Raw genomic sequence first — 20,782 nt, forward strand, 5'->3', positions numbered from 1 at the left:
TTACCCAATTCTATTAAGTGTCTTTTGAATCCTTCTAAGACTTTTTGAAAAACCTATGTTTCTATGTCAGCAATCTGGCCAGCCATCGTCAAAGAAAAGGTCCTTTTCACTTAACTAGAGCTCAGTTAGTCTGTTCTTGAGAGACTACTATGTCAGTGGTTCTCAAACCTTTTCATGTGAAGGACCCCCAAAATGATATGTATTTGGCCACGGGCCCCCATCTCAAAATATCTAGTTCCAGGGACCACCCAGAAGTAAATTTTTAGTTACAAACGTTCGCTTTGAAAACACATATAGTCAAAGATTTGCACACATTTTCACGACTTTTTCAAAAATAGCAGATCTACAAGCTCGCAGCGCGGCACTCGGTGCCGCGCTGTGAGCTTGTAAATCTGCTATTTTTCACTGGTTAAAGCATTCAATAATTCTAGGCCTAAATGGGTTTTAACACGGTTCACTTAGTTCCTGTATAGTAGTCTCAAAGAGAGCCAGCAGAGACAGAGCTCTGTGTGAAGCAGCATTCCGGGCACGTGTAACCGCCCTCCTCTTGCATATGGCAAATGTGCACCGTCTCTCTTTTTTTCTTCTTCTGCATGGTTTGATTGAATGATTATGGTCAGAAAGGTCCCCGTGCACAATGGAAGTTCAAACTGCCAGCTGACCTGTGCAAATGACGTCCAGCGTGAGCCAGCTACAAATGAGTTTCTGTCTCCTCTGCCTGTGATGTGGAGAGAATGGGAGATGCCAAGGATCACAGGGCCTTGAAAATAACGCTTCCTCCTACCGAGGCTGAGGCGCTTCATTATCACAAACACGCACGCACGCACGCACGCACGCACGCACGCACGCACGCACGCACGCACGCACGCACACTTACTATAGTTGTGAGGACCCATTAATAGATCTAAAAATAGCCGATCTGCAAGCTGTTGTGAGCTTGCAGATCGTCTATTTCCTCGACCACTAAATATATTCTCTAATTGTTCTCTATATTCTCTAAACATGTCCATGCGATACTCCGTGTTCGGTCACACGCCGGGACGGTAGAGGTTCCCTTGTTTGTGTTGTATGTACTGTATGTGTGAGTGAGTGGAAATGATTGGATCTAAACCCGGAATTAACCTATTTGTTATCTTCTGGGACTTTGAGCAACTGGTGCGCAGTGCCAACAAAGTGTCGGTTTTCCGGATGTAAAACACAATGCATGTCCAATATAAAATATGAATATTATCATCATCATTATGAATAATGTGGTAGAAATATTTATAGAGTAACAAATGTGTAGTGTATGTAGTCTAAAGCAAATCTCACAAGCCAAAGTACTAATTTGGATTGTACCTGCAGCTGTCAATCTAACAGCTGAGTTCTCTCCCCCATCTATGTGTAACCGGTGTAGCTTTGTCTTTCTGCGTTGTGTGAATCAGACAGACCCAGGAATCTCTTTGGAGACGGCACTCCTTTTAATTCTGACAACAATACAGAAAACACACGTCTCCAAGTTAATATAGCGCAGCATGGACTCCTTTCTCGTTCAATACGGAAACAGAATCAAAAGGTAACAACACATAAAACGTAACATACCTGACAACAATACAGAAAACACACGTCTCCAAGTTAATATAGCGCAGCATGGACTCCTTTCTAAACAAAATGAAACAGACACTGTATAAGTAATTTGCAACTTAAATAGTATTTTGTTATACAGTACAGAGAGATAACAAAGGCCAGACCACCCACCTCGTTCAATACGGAAACAGAATGAAGAGGTAGAGGTGTGGCAGGGCATTTATACAGTAGGAGGGGACTTAAAGGAGCCGTGGCCACAAATGCACTATAACATGGAGAATGTCAGGTAAAAGCCCTTATTTGTATATTTTGTGTAATTATATACACTTATATTTAATACTGTTACATATGCTTGCTCTCTCACTCTGTCAGCAAATCTGTACCCTGTGTATTTGTGTAACTATCTGTATGTTGCTGTGTTTAGAACATATCCTTATAAGACCATGTTAACATGTTAGAATAGCATCTTGGACTATAAGAGCTGTATGGTAATGGTACTAGAGAGGCTTGTGCCCGGAGGGGCTGAGAGGAGAGGCCAGGAGGCCTTCTCCCCTGATCCTGTGAATGCTGACACTATGTTCAACTATTTGCCTCTTTGGAATAAATCTTTGTCAACTCTTCAAATCCTTCATCCTTGTGGAACATTAATTAATTTCTATCATATTTGGCGTCCCTGGGTGGGCCAATATTTCATCTTTACCATAGATGGATACTTGGTCAAAAGAACTCTGGGGTGAAGGAATTTTTTGAAAAGGAGATTTTTGAAAGCAGGTCCACCACCATGAAGGACAAAGAGGAGATCACTACAGAAGCAACTTGCAAGCTATGCAAAATCAACAAGAACTGACTTTCATCAAGTCTACAAGAATGGAGCCTCGCGGATCGATTTTTCCTGTGAAGACAGCTCCAACATCATGGACAGAGGGAAGCTTTGCTAATAAGGAAAGCAAGCCTACCACCAAATCACACAGATTGACAGCAGAGGTGACGAAATCGACACCACGTCGAACACCAACAGACTTTTGCCACAGTAGCAGGATACCAAGCCAAGGAGACACACATGCGGTGTGAAAGCCACTGGACACTGGACCCCACCAGCCCAGTGGAGATCGCTGAAGCAAAGACATTAACCGCCACATGCCATAAGCCAAATGAAGATGGGAGGAACGGAGAGACGCCATGAAGACTACAACAACTATGTGTTTGATATTAAGCTGAGTAATTCTGTATAGGAATAACATGTAAAAATTAGGACCACAATTAAGTTCTCTTTTAGACAAAATTATTAGGCATCTAACAAGTCCTATAGATTTGCCTTCTGACGTCAGACGGAGTTACGCAGCAGATGTAAGACGTCTTGGGATTTGTTCCTTTTATCTCTGTCATGAATAAGATCATAATTGTTGGAAAATGTTTCACCTGAGAAATTCAGGTTAAACAGAATATTAGCTAAACGTTGATATCTAAAATATGAGTCAACAAGGCATTTGCCACTAATGTGAGAATATTTGGTTTTATGGTCGAAACTCTGCTATTTCAACATTGAAGAGTTGTCGTGCAGCTCCGGAAACGTGGTGACTGTCAAGGAAAACACTTGAGTCAGACGGGAGTATGCGGGCTCTTGATTTTGTAAAACAGAGTTTCAAAGTACAAACAAATATAGATTTCACATTTACTAAATTCTAGAAATGTTTCTGTTGAAAACACTTGTACGTGAGGACTAAATTCCATGTGGCAAGATTCCATGTAGCGAATTGCACTATTGCAATTCCACGTGATGCTATGTTTAATTCAGACAACCCTTAAGAACGAGAGAAACCTCTCAAACCCAAACAAGCAGATCTACTATTCTGTAAGGTATAGCTCAACATGTACTGTAATTGTCTGAAATGTCTATTGATTTGGCACTCTATAAATATCCTGTTGTATGTAAATGAATATAGATTATTCATTCACAAAAAAAAAAGGATGGAATGTGGTAGAAATATTTATAGAGTAACAAATGTGTAGTGTATGTAGTCTAAAGCAAATCTCACAAGCCAAAGTACTAATTTGGATTGTACCTGCAGCTGTCAATCTAACAGCTGAGTTCTCTCCCCCATCTATGCTTGCTCTCTCACTCTGTCAGCAAATCTGTACCCTGTGTAACTATCTGTATGTTGCTGTGTTTAGAACATATCCTTATAAGACCATGTTAGAATAGCATCTTGGACTATAAGAGCTGTATGGTAATGGTACTAGAGAGGCTTGTGCCCGGAGGGGCTGAGAGGAGAGGCCAGGAGGCCTTCTCCCCTGATCCTGTGAATGCTGACACTATGTTCAACTATTTGCCTCTTTGGAATAAATCTTTGTCAACTCTTCAAATCCTTCATCCTTGTGGAACATTAATTAATTTCTATCATAATAGCATTAACCAAATGAACCCCAGCTGCCTATTCTGGGGGGAACACAGGCCTAAAATAACCCACAATTTGTATGTGAAACTGTAGAATGAATACAAGTCTTCTCATTTATTTCAATTAGTAATTTATTATTCTGCTATTCTTTAAGCTATTCACTGGAGGTAAATAGTGAAAAGTGTTCTGGCCATTCACCACGAATAAGGATGTTTATATACGATCACATGTTCTGGATTGTCTGCCTTGCATTGCCCCTGCATTTTTGGAGTGCTGGATCACTGAAAGAAACCTACAAGAGCGAGCTGATATATGTACATATGACTGTGTCATTATACTCCTCAAGGAGCTTTTTGTCTTTTCTGGAGGTTACTTGAGATGATTTACTGGACATGATTAATGCTCTTACACATTATTTTGCATGTTTGACGGTATTGTTTCTGTTCAGTGTTTTATATTTATTTTGTTCATTCATGAGATTATGTAACTAAATAAAAATCTAAGTATATTTCTGGGGGCGCTCAATAATAACAGGAGGAAAAAAAACACTGAAGACCCAATACACTGTAAGCAACTAAAGTGCATGCATACACCTGCTGTTGAACATACTTGCACCTGTGTCCCGTTCACATTCTGAAGGGTTTCCTCGCTGAATCTTCTCTCTCTCTCTCTCTCTCTCTCTCTCTCTCTCTCTCTCTCTCTCTCTCTCTCTCTCTCTCTCTCTCTCTCTCTCTTATTCTTTGTGCATCTTGAAGCTCTCCCTCAGTGGATCAGGATGATTAATGACACTCAGATGGATAGCGGCGAGAGGCTGCAGTGGGAGTGCAAGGCCACGGGGAGGCCCAGGCCCACCTACCGCTGGCTCCGCAACGGTCTGCCCTTGACCCCCCAGGTGCGTATACCACCTATAGGGTATAGCAAACACATTATCCTGTCTTTTTATTGATGACACCCACCCAAACATCTGAATTATTCCTGACAGCAAGTGGGGGGAAAAAAAGTCAACGCTGCGTAAAGTATACTCGTGTCTCTCTGTTCCCATTACAAAGTGGGGGTTTCCTTCACTTGCAGTGTGTGTGTGTGTGTGTGCAGTGGTGTGATATGGATTTTTGAAGTGAAGGCCCTCTAAATTCATGACGTCACGTGCATGTTACGTGCACGTCACGCGCACACACATGTGTGCGCGCATGCCTGCCGCTCGGTGCTAGTTGAAATACTGTATTCAACACACATTTTTAATGTAATTATATTTCTTATTATTTAGTTGTTAATTTGTTGTTTTTAGTTTAGTTTCAATTCATGTATTTTCCTTTAAGTTTTATATAAAATAACTTTACATAGATAGACTTTACATAGACTCACCCACACACAGTAAAGTCTGCTAGCTCCTTTCGGAACCTCTCCGTCCTATGCAGCTCTGACAAAATGAGCGAAGTTAACTCTTTATTTCAACACGCTACTTAGTTTTTCTTCCACGCTTGAGAGGTAAACAGATGAGAGACCTGCACGGGACCTTTTACTTTTTGGATAGGATGTTCACAAAAGGTAAGAAGTGTTCGCGAACGTCGGGGCTTCCCCGCAACGGACCGATTGTGGATGACGAGAGTGAGGAACGTCCTCATCTCGGAGCTGCATAGCGGAGGGAGAGGTTCCGAAAGGAGCTAAAAGTCTGCAAAGAATGCTAGGCGAACGTCCTGCTGGCCGTATATACGAGTGTAAATGTGCTGTCACACAACTTGACGATGTGCGTGCGTGCGTGCATGCGTGCATGCGTGTGTGTTTGTTTGTTTGAGTGTGTTTGTTTTTCCACGTCTGCTTGTATCCAGTGGTGTAAAATAACATTTACTTACGTACTGTACAGTTTTGAGGTACTTTTAATTTAATTTCCAATTCTCAGTACTTTTACTTCTACTCCACTACATCTCAGAGACAAATATTGTACTTTTACTCCACTACAATTATATGACAACTTTGGTTACTAGTTACTTTGCAGATTGGAACCCCCTCAAGGACCCCTGGGGGTCCACTTTGAGAACCAATGCTGTGTCCCATCATAACGCCTGGTGTTGCTCCTTGTTACAGTGGAACAGAGTCGAGGAGCTGAATGGAGAGCTGATCATCCGTGACGTGCGGCTGGAAGATTCAGGAATGTATCAGTGTGTGGCAGAAAATAAGTATGGCGCCATCTATTCCAACGCTGAACTGAAGATCCTAGGTATGTTCATAATCATACAGTACATCTATTCCAGTGCTGCTGCTTCTTTTGTGTATCATCATTCTTGATGATTGGGTGGTGACATTTGTTGAACTGAGGTTTTAGGTATGTTCATACAGCTATTCCAATGCTGAATTGAAGGTTTAGGTATGTTCATAGTTAGTTAGTGGTTAGTTTATGTATCTCTGTCATTTAAACAATACAGACAACAATAACTACAGAATACAGGCAGTAAGATAACTGTTGGCCGAAAAGGTACAAGCTGAAGCTGAAGCTTGTTATGCCCACCCTGTTGATGCTTAAATTACTTTAAACAAAACATCCAACATAGTCCGGGAAAAAAAGGGTGATTTTTGGCTGAACGTGGATTCGCTTGTAAAAGTTTTTTTCTCAACTGATTCTTGTAGCTTGGGGTCACCTCTTAAGGATTCAAGAGGATGACCAGTGATATCCATTGAGCATTTTTTATTATTAACCCCTTAATGCCTGAAACATGGTCTCCCATTGACTTTCTATACAGGAGGAAAATACCCAGAAAAAGATTATTTTTCGGGGTATTTAAGGAGGATCTGAGGGGTCTAACTAGGGGTTTGTCATGATGCTGAATCCATTGCAGGCATTTGTTTTGCACAAAAAACATTCCGTGGGCTAGAAATAGCCTCAGAAAACAATACACGTATGGGTGAGTATTCATGTTAGTCGGAGGCCTTAGGGTTTTTTTTTCTTGTGCTAATCAGTCTAAAAGTGCAAAATTTTGCACAGATGTAGCTCAGGGCATGCTCTAATGATTTAGCTAGGTCGGCGACCTTCGGGTCACCACAACACCCACAAAACTCTGAAAAGTGATGACTCATCACTTTTCATCACTAAAGTCGATGGGAGCCCAACTTGATTTGGCCGCTGTGGCGACCCCGAATGTCGCAGACTCGGGCGCCCTAGCTAAATCATTAGAGCAAGCCCTGAGCTACATCTGTGCAAAATTTTGCACTTTTAGACTGATTAGCACGAGAGAAAAAAACCCTAAGGCCTCCGACTAACATGAATACTCACCCATACGTGTATTGTTTTCTGAGGCTATTTCTAGCCCACGGAATGTTTTTTGTGCAAAACAAATGCCTGCAATGGATTCAGCATCATGACAAACCCCTAGTTAGACCCCTCAGATCCTCCTTAAATACCCCGAAAAATAATCTTTTTCTGGGTATGTTCCTCCTGTATAGAAAGTAAATGGGAGCCCATGTTTCAGGCATTAAGGGGTTAATAATAAAAAATGCTCAATGGATATCACTGGTCATCCTCTTGAATCCTTAAGAGGTGACCCCAAGCTACAATAATCAGTTGAGAAAAAAACTTTTACAGGCGAATCCACGTTCACCCCCATTTTTCCCGGACTAACAAAAGAGCAAAAATATATACAATAAAAAAAAAAAAAAAAAAAAAAAGATTTCTTACATATCAGAACAAACAAAACATCTAGGCATGGTCATGCATTCACATTGTGTTGCTGAGGAATTATAGTCTGATATAGTTTGAATAAACGGATTCATTTCTAATATTGGGGTGATAAGTGTACTATATGGCGGCGGGGGGTGCGAGGGCTGGACGTGCTAATCGATTGAAGATAAAGTTAACTTCGCCATTTCCTCAGGAAACTTTCCTCCTTTGTTTTTTTAAACACATCCCGGCAGTGACAATTCACTGGTATTTATCCTTTCATCCCAAAGTGTCAGTTCATTCAGCGCGAGCTCATAACTCCATATTTGACTTTCCACTTTAAACGTCCAGCTTGAAATAGGGCTGTGTTAAGGCTAAGTGCGACATTTATTTTGCTAATAAATTGAGAGGGGCACCTTCTGCCTTCTACTCACTTTATTTCCTTTATAGAGAAGGAAGGTGCTGACAAGAGTATTGGCATTTTGTGCAGGGGCGTCACACCAAATTCTGGGCCCTGGGTACAAGGATTCACTGCGGGCCCCCCATGAATGTTAACTATTGAAAATATATACAAGCTCACAGCGTGGCACCGAGTGCCGCACTGCGAGCTTGTATATCTGCTATTTTTGAAAAATCATGAAAATGTGTGCAAGAAACCTATGTCAAGGACCCCCAAGATGATATGTATTTGGCCACGGACCCCGATCTCGAAATATTTAGTTCCAGGGACCACCCAGAAGCAAAATTTGAGTTAGAAATGTTTGCTTAAAAAATACATATATTCAAAGATTTTCACACATTTTCACAATTTTTCAAAAATAGCAGATCTACAAGCTTGCAGCGCGGCACTCGGTGCCGCGCTGTGAGCTTGTATATCTGCTATTTTTCAATAGATAAAGTTATTAGGGCCCTCTCCACCTTGGGCCCCAGTAACTCAGTCCCACTTTCCTACCCCTTGTGACGCCCCTGATTTTGTGTATATGGTATACTGGCTGAGAGGCACCGGTCATTGAAATGCAAGGGGGAGCAGAGAAGGCAGAGCTGCGAGATGCGGCTGATTGGCAATCAATGGTCCCTGATTTAACCCAAACAGTTTCTGCATGAATAAAATAAGGGCTCCTCATGGCGTATTCATCAGGGTGTCTGCATAGATCAAGTGGAGGAGAACCTGAACCAGTGTGGTCTTACTTCAACGGCGATCGAAACCTACAGCTTGTTGTAGGCATGAGTGGACATAATACTTTATGCTGCTTCTGAGACCAAACACATTCGTCCCCAATCATTCCACGGAACGCGTCGCTCGCACCCCAACGGACCTTGTATTTGTTTTACTGAGGTTAAGGTCATAGGACTACGTTTAGGATTATACTTTTTTTTTTTTTTTTTACTGTGGTTAAGTTTAGGAATAAGGTTAGGTTTAGGCATAGTTTTACTGAGGTTATGTTTACGAATACCTGCTGGCGATCGCTCTGAGACCGCCGGATTTGACCCGGGCGGGTGTGTTTGGTTTGACCCGGGCGGGTGTGGTTGGTTTGACCCGGGCGGGTGTGGTTGGTTTGACGCGGGTGGTGGTGTTTTGGAGCGAGCGTTCATGGAGCGTTCAAAGGAAAAAGCTGCTGTCGCCAGCTCTGTCTAGTATATCAGCGTGTGTGTGTGTGTGTGTGTGTGTGTGTGTGTGTGTGTGTGTGTGTGTGTGTGTGTGTGTGTGTGTGTGTGTGTGTGTGTGTGTGTGTGTGTGTGTGTGTGTGTGGGTGTGTGGCTATAGCTGATTCCGGTATCTGATAGACTAGATTACACTTTATTGTTCCAGAGGGATGGATATTTGTTTTTCACAGCCTATAGCTGTTCAAGCGAGGCACTTTGTTTAATGCAGCAATCACAGAGTGAAAAAATAAAACTCCTGCTAACATTTCTTTTGACATTTTCCCAGCTCAAAGTTCTATATCTCCGTCCAGATGGCCTTATTTGTGAAGTGTCGATTTTGAGGGGGTGATCAGTGTCATCTGCTATTTGCTAGCGCTAAGCGCATGATGGTTGTTTGTGTCAAGAGAGTTTGGATGTGGGAAGGACAATGACTTTGGAGGCAGTAAATGTGTGAAGCTGATAAATGTGTTGTTTTGTTGGAGATGGCTTGCATTTGCTTGCTTTTGTAGAGTATAACAACAAAAGATGGGGGGAAACAAAGCTTAGAGATGACGAGATTGAGTCTTTGCTTTGTGTACAGAGTAGTGATGTGTTGATCAAAACTGCCTTTATTGTCTCAAAGCGAGTCCGATGTATTGAAGTTGTCAACCAATTTTAAAATAATGTTCCCTTCACCAGGACCATGTGAAAGGATATGTGCAGGGGCGGTAACATAGGGTACGCCTGGGAGCTCAAGCGTACAGCTATGAGAGCCGGGTCTTTTTGGACCGGACCGTATTTTTTTGTCTCTCTTTTTTTCCCCCAAACGGCGCTATAGTCCCATTGTTCCCATTGACTTGCTGGAGGTCGCCACGACCCCCTTACACATGCTAATTGCTTCTAATCTAATACACAAGTATGTCTGTGCTAAACATGTTCAACCGGTTCTTAATGTCTGTATCCCAATTGTTGCTGTTGTGCTGATTACATGTAGCCTACTCAAGTAGCCTACTGTAGGCCTACTTTTTTTTTCTTTATGGAGTAGGCTTATTTCCAAGTTTCAATAGCCTACTTTTACTTCTACTCCACTACATCTCAGAGGCAAATATTGTGGGCTACTTTTACTCCACTACAAAAAGGGGAAAGGGGCGGGCCAAAAACGAGCACCCAGCTCAATATTGAAACTTCATCGCCCCTGGATATGTGATTCTCTACTCTTTTCCAGAAAATGTCCTGCAAATGCATTTTTTCCACAGGTTTCTTTCCCTGTTTTGCCTTTAAATTTTATGGAGAAGGAACGTAAACCATAACGTTTTGCAATCAGTTATTTTCACAACAAAGTATGTCATACATTGAAAATAACTTCTTTCAAAAAATAATTTCATATAGCTTAGCTGGGCTAATTAGGGGTTGAGAATCCCATGCGGCATAGCTCAGGGGTATGGAAACCGTTATTTAGAGCACGAAGGGTTCACGAAGGGTTCCCAGTTCGAATCCGGGCTCCCCCTGAGTGAATGTCGAAGGGTCCTTGGGCAAGACTCTGAACCCCTAGTTGCTCCCGGTGAGTAGGTTGGTGCCTTGCATGGTTTCCTCCGCCACCAGTGTATGAATGTGTGCGTGAATGGGTGAATGTAATGCACAATCTCTGTAAAGCGCTTTGGATAAAAGCGCTATATAAATGCACCATTTACCATGCACCTCAATTCATGGCCGGAGTCAGGAATTGAACCCTTGCCCTTTGGACTCATAGGCAGCCTGTAACACTATCAATGGAGCTATCCCTGGCCACCCTGATAGTCTGTTAATGATTGTTGTGACTTGTTGTGTAGTCTACATGGTATGTAGGTCTACACTTGTGTTGTGTTTTAAAGCTGAGAATGCTCCTAGGACAAGTATTTCACTTTATTTGTACTTGTGTGAATATATGTGACAATAAACTTGAACCTTGAAAATGGCAGAAGGGCGGAGGGCGGAGCTTATTGGACAAAGAGACAGATGTGTCCTTCATTAGTCAAGGCACGTGTAAGCAAGTTGCATGACTTTAGACCAAACAAGGCATGACCTGTTTAAAGGTTGCATTTTTCAATTGATTGCTACAGCAAATGATTGTGAGTTTTTTGTCTTCTTCGTTTTGACATATTTTATACCATATTGAAGAGTTTTGTAAAAAGAAAACGACTGCACGGTTAAGCCCGAACTGCAAAAGGTGGTGGTAGAATAGTAATAAGTAGAGTTTCAATAGGGGATCCAGCCCAATAGGCTTGGCTCCTACAGTAACTATCCCTTTCAATGGCAAGGAAAGGTTTGTCGCTCTGACGTCACTGTGATGTCAGGGGAACCACTCTAACAGAATGTGTTTGCCACACTGACTTCACACTCTGACTTCACTGTGAGGTCAGGGGAACCACGCTAACATAATCCCTTTTATGCCCATATATGGAGTTCCCTGATGTCATCAATATTAAGCCCATATCTAACAGGACTTCATATGGGAATGCCCATATGTGGAGGCCACATCGGCCACATACCACACTAACAGAATCCATATATGGCCAAGACAGATGGCCAAGACAGCCCATATCTGTGTGGCTGGTTCTCACAGCATATCTCCATATACAGTACATGGATCTCCATATATGGTTTCCACTGGTCTCCATACAGTATATGGGTAACTGGTCCGATATACATCACTACCCAGATGGCCAAGACATGGCTAACTACAGAATACAGGCAGTAAGATAACTGTAAATGACAAGGAAAGGAGTTTTTTATTTGTACAGCGCATTTCATCAACAAGGCAATTAAATGTGCTTTACACAGAACATCAAGCAAATTAAACACAATGACATTAGGATGCATGAAACAAAATAAGTAAAATATAATAGATGACGACGCTACAGTGCAGAGAAAGAAAAAACAAAGTAACTCAATCAAAGGCAGCGGCAAACAGAAAGGTCTTTAGTTGTGTTTTAAACCCATTTAGGCCTAGAATTATTTAATGCTTTAACTATTGAAAAATAGCAGATATACAAGCTCACAGCGCGGCACAGAGTGCCGCGCTGTGAGCTTGTAGATCTGCTATTTTTGAAAAGTCGTGAAAATTTGTATAAATCTTTGAATATATGTATTTTTTAAGCGAACATTTGTAACAAAAATGTTGCTTCTGGTGGGTCCCTGGAACTAAATATTTTGAGATGGGGGTCCGTGGCCAAATACATATAATTTTGAGGGTCCTTCACATGAAATAGTATGAGAACCACTGACATAGTAGTCTCTCAAGAACAGACTAACTGAGCTCCAGTTAACTGAAAAGGACCTTTTCTTTGACGATGGCTGGCCAGATTGCTGACATAGAAACAGGATTCAAAAGACACATATAGAATCGTGTCAAAATTCACATTTTCACGATTTTTCCAAAAATAGCAGATCGACAAGCTCGCAGCACGGCTGAGCTTGTATGTCTGCTATTTTTCAATAGTTAAAGCATAAAATAATAATATGCAATAATGTGAACCTGTTCTGAATGGGTTAAAAGAAACAAGAGTGGCAGCAGACCTGCTGTGCTTTTCTGATTATATGCATGAATTACAGAAGGAGGTATTTATTCCCGCCACTCCCCGGGTTGTTCTACATATTCACACTTCACTTTCACAATGCCAGACTTCAGTCGAAGACATTTTGTTCAGGGAGTTGTTGTTGCCTGTGTTTGCAGATAATCAACAGCTGCCCAGGACATCTCATAGGGTGGATGAATGAAAGAGATGTTGCAATTTTATTCTAATTATGCCATCTGTCGAACAGCGTGTTAATTAGATGAACACCAAAAATAGCATTACGTAAGTGTGTTGTGTGCGCGGCTGCGCGCGCGTGTGTGTGCGCGTGCATTTTATTTATTTACTGTATGTGTGTATTTTTGTTTTATTTCTGGTTATTGCACGGTGTTGCGCTTTTGTTTCAGCATTTACGAAAGTGTATGTTATAAATTCAAAGACTATGGAAACGTGTAATATGACTGTGTTCAGTGGCTATTATCGTGCGGAGCCGTAACTCTGTTTACAATTAACCACTTGAATCCTATATACTTTAATCCAGTGGTTGTCAACCTGTGGGACAGTGAAGTGTCAATTAAATACTTTTAAGACCTTTTATAATACTGCAAAAATTGAACACCTTCAGCTTGTAGATCTGCTATTTTCACAATAATTATAATGTATGTGGAACCAAAAATGTAATGCCTCAACTCCTACATTAAAAGTGCTTGTCAGGGTAGGGGGTCCCCAGTTCAAATATGATTATTTTGGGGGTCACGGCCTGAAAAAAAAGGTTGAGAACCCCTGCTTTAGTCAATTATTGTTGACTGGAGTCCCTAAATCTCTTTGCCAAAATAGCAGATCTACAAGCTCACAACAAGCGTGTAGATCTGCTATTTTCACTGAATGTTCACCCCAGAATATTGACGCTTGGGTTCATAAACCATTTTCTCCCTGTCAGCTCCAATTATTGTGACACGTCTGTTTGCCTTGAGGACAACTTGATTTACTGTCTTTGTTGCGTACTCTTTCTCTGAAGGGCATTGCATGACATTTTCAAACCAGTAGAAAACAATGTGTATCCCAACCCCCTACTCCTTCTAAATCCATAATATTATTAAATATTCAGAGGTATGTTATTCTATCTATTAGTCCTCCCTGGAACCTGCGATAACGCGTTCACGGAAAGTATCACGTATTTCTCGGCCGTCCGTGTATATCTCTGGGGTCCACGGAATAACAGTCACGACGGCGCAAGTGGCGCGATGCAATCGCGACACGGCGCAGCAGAAAACCTGACATATTATATCAGTTATTACTATTATAATATTATAAAACGACTTGTACATGGTGAGGACAACTAGGGCTTTGCTTCACTAGGGCCCTGGGGGAATAGTTTGACTGACGGACAAGGCCGGTGCCTCATTTTAATTACCTATAGTTCCTCTGCCTATGGTCCTGAAAATGACAACGCTAATGCAGAAGAGAATAAATATTACACCCATACTAGGTATCCTCTAAAATGTAGTTACTATGGGCAGGGTTTGGATGACAATATAGTACAGAAATAAATTATTAAAAAAACAATACAAATTAAAAATATATCGATTTTTTAAAAATATTCCTAAAAATTGATTATTCGAATATGTTCGATTATTCTAACCAATCCCTAATTACAATCAATTGTACCCATTTCATAAAGGATTTTACTTGATTATTAAAACAAAATAGATTTTTGCTTAATAACTGGTAATTTTAGGTTATTTTTTAATGTCCACGGAATATTAACTATCAAGCCACGGAATCAAGGATTGTTCTCCGCGGAATCAAGACTTTTTCTCTGCAGATTCCTGGGGGGACTAATCTATGCTGTAAGTCCCTATAGATCTATAGCTTTCTAGCACTGACATATTACATATGTTCTACAGATTTTCTTAACGATTATTCAACCACATCTTTCAAAAAATATATATATAAAAATTATAAAACTTACAACATACAATACAATAGGGTGCCTATACACAGTGTGCGATTGCCCCCCTAATAATTAAAATAAACGAAACATCTTGAAGTCTGAGAAGCCCCAGATTGAAATGAGGTTTGACGGGGACGTTCGGTCACCTCCCCCGTCGCTGTTTGGACGCGGGTGACGGATGGTCTCGTAACCGTATCTGCTCCCTGACGGGCGTCTCTTTCCCAGTGACCTGTGTCCTTTTCAAGATGTCCACAAGCAAAACGCGATCAGGACAGATTACGTGGCTAATAACACCCGGCACATGAGCGATCGCTGCGGGCAAGACGAGGGCAACGGGCTGCCCCAGTGCCTTGTGATCCCAACCCCGGGTTCCATGGCCTCTGGTTAGGGAGGCAGGGAGGGAGGACGGGTGGTGAATGGAGGGTGAGGGAGTGAGGGAGGGAGGGAGGGAGGGAGGGAAGGAGGATGGATGGGTAGTGAATAGGGGGGTTGGAAGGAAGATTGTGGGGGGCAATGGAAGAAGTACCCTAGAACAGTAGCAATACCAATACTCATTTAGTACACATCTGCAGAATTCGGCAGTAACAGTAGGTCAAAATATACTTGCAATAATCATTATGGAGAATGCCTCAATTGACATAATGATTCAAATAAGGCTTAAGGGTTTACGGCATGTTTTGTAATAATAATCGAAATCGGCAAAGTAACTAGCAACTAAAGCTGTCAAATAATTATTATAGAGGAGTAAAAACTTACAATATCTCCAGTATTCTCAGAGGCAATAAGAAGAAAACCCTGCCACCAGCCTGGGACCGGCACTTTCCCTTTTTAATAAAGAATGAACAAATCAAACACACACACGCACACAAGCGCACACAAGCGCACACACACGCACACGCGCGAGCGCGCACGCACACACACACACACACACACACACACACACACACACACACACACACACACACACACACACACACACACACGACACACACAACCAGAGAAACCAGCTCTTGTTTCCTGCTGGCCATCATCATGTCCAGAGGGAGCACTGCCACTCAGAGGCTCTGCTGTCGCTCAGCTCAAAGACACCAGAGTCACAGGGTTTACGGGGCATGGCCCCTAGCGAGAGCACGGGATGGAATTGTCATCATGTGTAATGTCACCTACAAAGCCACCCGCTCCACATTTGAATAATGGGTGTTGACAGAGCCTTGGAGCCCCATACAGTCATACATGCTGCAGCACATAGCCCCGGTGCCTCATAAATGCGGCTACGTGCTTACACGCACTTCAAAGACTTTACTGCCTTACGGTATATCGTCACTGTCGGGCAGAAACCTCGTATCTCCAAGTTTCAAATTTGTTCAGTTTTCGCAAAGTAAAGCCCTGCTTCATCATACGAGGCCATCGCACAAAAGTAGTGAAAACAGCAGATCTACAAGCACACAACGCCTCGCGGTGCGAGGCGTTGTGTGCTTGTAGATCGGCTGTTTTCACTATAGTTTAATTCATTTTAAAAATGACAAATACAAAACAAACATACAAGGTTTCCACCCGAAAACGACGATATGTTTGCACAAAGTCGCCGTTAACAGTACATGAATAACTGCTTGTTTCTTAGCTATAACCTCTTTGATCTGCCTGGTTAAAGGTTTTGTACAGATGTGCCATTTAAAAAAACTCAACATTTCCTGTGCTTTTCTTGCATTTGTTTCTTGAAATACTTGTTTTACCAAGGTTCTTTTCACTGTTTAGCCTTGCTTGTTCTTATCTAGTGTTACTGAAAGCATTTACATAACAACACCTTTACAAATGCCCTTCTCTCTCACTGTCATTGTTCTAACAATTTACTGACAATCCACTGTCTTGCCAATGGCATGACTTATGAAGTTCTCAAGTGGCACACCTGTATGTGATGTTTTTGTTCTAGTTGTTAAAATAAGTGTTAAATGGCTCTGCATTCTAGTAGTTTTTGCTACAGAATGCCACTTGGATCATTTATAAATAGAGCTTCAAAACAAGTGAATGGAGTTACTATTCAGTTGTAGTAGGACCCATCCTGTCATTGTAATTATTTATGACATGCTTTACTGTATGTGGTCAGGGGTGTCACACGGGGGGGGGGGGGGGGGGGGGGGGGAAGTGGGACTGAGTTACTAGGGCCCAAGGTGGAGGGGCCTTAATTATTTTATACTTTAGCTATTGAAAAATAGCAGATCTACAAGCTCACAGCGCGGCACCGAGTGCCACACTGCGAGCTTGTAGATCTGCTATTTTTGAAAAGTCGTGAAAATGTGTGCAAATCTTTGAATATATGTATTTTTTAAGCGAACATTTGTAACTAAAATGTTGCTTCTGGGGGGGTCACTGGAACTAAATATTTTGAGATGGGGGCCAAATACATATCATTTTGGGGATCCTTGATATGAAAAAGTTTGTGCACCACTGACATAGAAACATAGGTTTTTCAAAAAACCTAGGATATGAAATATTCAAAGACTTGCACAAATTTTCATGATTTTTCAAAAATAGCAGATCTACAAGCTCTGCCCTGTGAGCTTGTATATGTGCTATTTTTCAATAGTTAAAGTACCCAGGGCCCAGAATTTGGTGCGACACCCCTGGCTGTGGTGACATTGATTATGTCAGACTGCGATGGCAGATTGCGTTCTGGCCAACACCAACCGACAAGCTTTACAATTAAATTCTCACATTTAGCTGATTTTATAAGGTGATTGATGCCATTTTATTACTTCCTTCCACGATTAAACAACAAGGATTTACAATCATATAATTAAACATGACACTGGCAATGATTGTTTTTCTTTTTAATTTGGCCAATGATTAATGAGCGAGTCATCAAATGTGTTTAAGTCCTTTGCCTCTGGCATGTTGGGCAGTGCCAGTGATTATTATTAAATACAACAGCTGAAGCAGGGGAGGACGGATTATTGTTTTCCATCCAATCTATCTTTTGTAACTCGTGGAAGCCGCGCATTTACTAAAATGCAATGTTTGAAATGGTGTAAACATAAGCAGTGGTGTAAAAAGTACTCACATATTTTACTCAAGTAAAAGTATCAATACTGCAGGATAGAAATACTCTGTTACAAGTAAAAGTCCGAAATTCAAAATGTACAAAAGCATTGGCATCAAAATGTACAAAATGTTTGAAAATAGCAGATCTACAAGCTCACAACACGTCGCGATGCGACACGTTGTGAGCTTGTAGATCTATTCTGGCTAAAGTTCTCAGAATATGGACACTAGGGTTCAAGTGGTTATTAAAAAGGAGAAAAAAGGTTTATATCACCCCCTGTTGAAAACCCATGCCTTAAACTTTTGTGCTTGTGTTCCTCCCAGCATCAGCACCTGTCTTCTATCCCAATCCTGTCCGGGTCATCGCCACGCTGGGGAAAGACGTGGCTCTAGAATGCAGGCCGAGAGCATCGCCCAAACCCCACGTAACATGGAGGAGAGCGGACAGAAGGATACAGCCAAGTAAACGGTATAGCCACGCTCAGATGTCATTATGCCACAGACATAGATTGACGAGAATCATTAATTAGGCAACCAGGCCACTGACGTAGATTGACGAGAATAGGCTATTTTTGTTATAAAACAACTCAAAATACATTATTTTTGCTGATTTTATAAACAGGTGTTTCATACGAAACACTTGCTTGCCTCCAGTGGCAGATCATGTGACTGAACGAAAACGCGGAAGTGCACGGTCCATTCTGGGTCTGCTTTGTCGTGATTCTGGTTAGAATCCATTATAAATATAAACACACATAGCTCCTCACCCTTAAGCCGGATTTTCAATCCGAAAAAAGATCTGAGCAGCTGGTGGCAACCCGGTTCCGATCGTTATCACATGCACGGAGCGCGTGCGTGGAGCGCCCAACGCAAAAGTAGGTATTTGCTCATTTTGTTAGCATGGTTGTTTGAGTGTATCAATGGTGGAATTTAGCGTCACCCAGGGTACTGAAAAGAATGGACAGAACGGATAGATGTGTAGACAGCGTTTTCTTGTGGACGTAAAAAAACACTGAAATGGGCTGGCATTGAAAAAGTTAAAGGAAATGTGTTGGTTAAGCTGTCTCCCTCTCAGCTTTCCTACTCTCTCTTACACTGTCTCTCTCAGCTTTCCTACTGCCTGTCTCTTACACTGTCTCTCTCAGCTTTCCTACTGCTTGTCTCTTACACTGTCTCTCTCAGCTTTCCTACTGCCTGTCTCTTACACTGTCTCTCTCAGCTTTCCTACTGCCTGTCTCTTACACTGTCTCTCTCAGCTTTCCTACTGCTTGTCTCTTACACTGTCTCTCTCAGCTTTCCTACTGCCTGTCTCTTACACTGTCTCTCTCAGCTTTCCTACTGCCTGTCTCTTACACTGTCTCTCTCAGCTTTCCTACTGCCTGTCTCTTACACTGTCTCTCTCAGCTTTCCTACTGCTTGTCTCTTACACTGTCTCTCTCAACTTTTCTACTGCTTGTTTCTTACACTGTCTCTCTCAGCTTTCCTACTGCTTGTCTCTTACACTGTCTCTCTCAGCTTTCCTACTGCCTGTCTCTTACACTGTCTCTCTCAGCTTTCCTACTGCTTGTTTCTTACACTGTCTCTCTCAGCTTTCCTACTGCTTGTCTCTTACACTGTCTCTCTCAGCTTTCCTACTGCTTGTCTCTTACACTGTCTCTCTCAGCTTTCCTACTGCTTGTCTTTTACACTGTCTCTCTCAGCTTTCCTACTGTCTGAGTCTCTTACACTGTCTCTCTCAGATGTTCTACTGTCTGTTTCTCCTACACCGTCTCACCCTCAGCTTTCCTACAAACTACGTGCATCTCTTGCATTGTGTCTTTCAGCTTTCCTACTTTGTGTCTTCTCTCTTACACTGTCTGTCTGTCTGTCTGTCTGTCTGTCTGTCTGTCTGTCTGTCTGTCTGTCTGTCTGTCTGTCTGTCTGTCTGTCTGTCTGTCTGTCTGTCTGTCTGTATGTCTTTCTCTCTCGGGACTACTGTCTGTCGCTCTTACACTGTCTTACACTCCCGGCTGCCCTACTGTCTGTCTCTCCCACAACAGCTCTCGTAGCTTTCTTACTGTTTGTCTCTCCTAAACTGTCTCCTCTCAGCTTTCCTATACTATCTGGCTCTCCTCCTACACTGTCTCAATTTAAATTCAATTCATTCTTTATTGGCATGAGAAAACATATGTTTACATTGCCAAGGCAAAAGTGGAGCAATAAAATCAAAACAAAATAATGTATTTACAATTAAAATTATGTTTACGCATAGCTGTTACAAATCCAACTTACAAAACCATAATAATTGTGCATTTGCGGTCAGAAATACAGAAGTTAGCCTATAGCTTGGGATTAGCTTTTGCAAAACTGTGCATAAATAGCAAAGGTACAGTAATTGCTCCATTTGTATGCCGAGTTTCTGCAATTTACAATTTAAATGTCCGTTTTGCTGCTGTATTTGACTAACGTCCCCTGTGTCTGAGTTGTTAGTGTTCTAAACACAACGGGTGGCACTCATCAAAGGTGTTTGTGCTGTGACATTTTAACCTTTGTCTTTGCAACACATATTGACACAACAGTGTGTCGTTAATGATGTTGAAAAGTAGCATCAGTCTGTGCTGACTCCCAACTAGACACAAGGAAGAAGTCACATCATGTTTGACAACTTTTTGCTTTGTTTTGTTTTGTGTGTGTAAGTTTAACTTAAACTTTTGTTCCCTCTGCATGTGAGTTAGAAATAGCTTCTTTATTATCATAAGTAAAACATGTCCTCTTTCCTGGTCTCCAGAATAGAACATGATTATGGGAAGAAGATAATTCCCCCGCATAAAATATGCATGAAGTCATGAAAATAGCATATTTCTCTCAGATTGGGTTTCCACCGCGGTGGTTAACACAAACTGTGCTTTTACTGGTCTATATTGGTGGTTTTCAACCGTTTCTGAAAAGTCACCGCTTGAAAATCATTAAAGCGTTTGCAGCCCACACATCTGACCACGGCAGCCGAAGATGGGTGGGCCGCATG

The 20,782-nt window shown here is 41.8% G+C and overlaps 1 protein-coding gene across 1 annotated transcript in view; it reads left to right on the plus strand.

Annotated features, from left to right (window-relative positions):
- Window positions 1–20,782, plus strand: part of cntn5 (contactin 5) — a gene marked incomplete at its 3' end in the record, with an annotated part of 350,866 nt that overhangs the window by 236,598 nt on the left and 93,486 nt on the right. The window contains exons 10-12 of the mRNA XM_080731735.1: window positions 4,718–4,854; window positions 6,048–6,177; window positions 18,103–18,247. Coding sequence (XP_080587861.1) covers window positions 4,718–4,854; window positions 6,048–6,177; window positions 18,103–18,247 — 412 coding nt within the window. The remainder of the gene's footprint in view (window positions 1–4,717; window positions 4,855–6,047; window positions 6,178–18,102; window positions 18,248–20,782) is intronic.

This window comes from Nannobrachium achirus (assembly GCF_963921795.1).
Source record: "Nannobrachium achirus genome assembly, chromosome: 8".
In the NCBI taxonomy this organism is placed as follows: Eukaryota; Metazoa; Chordata; class Actinopteri; order Myctophiformes; family Myctophidae; genus Nannobrachium; species Nannobrachium achirus.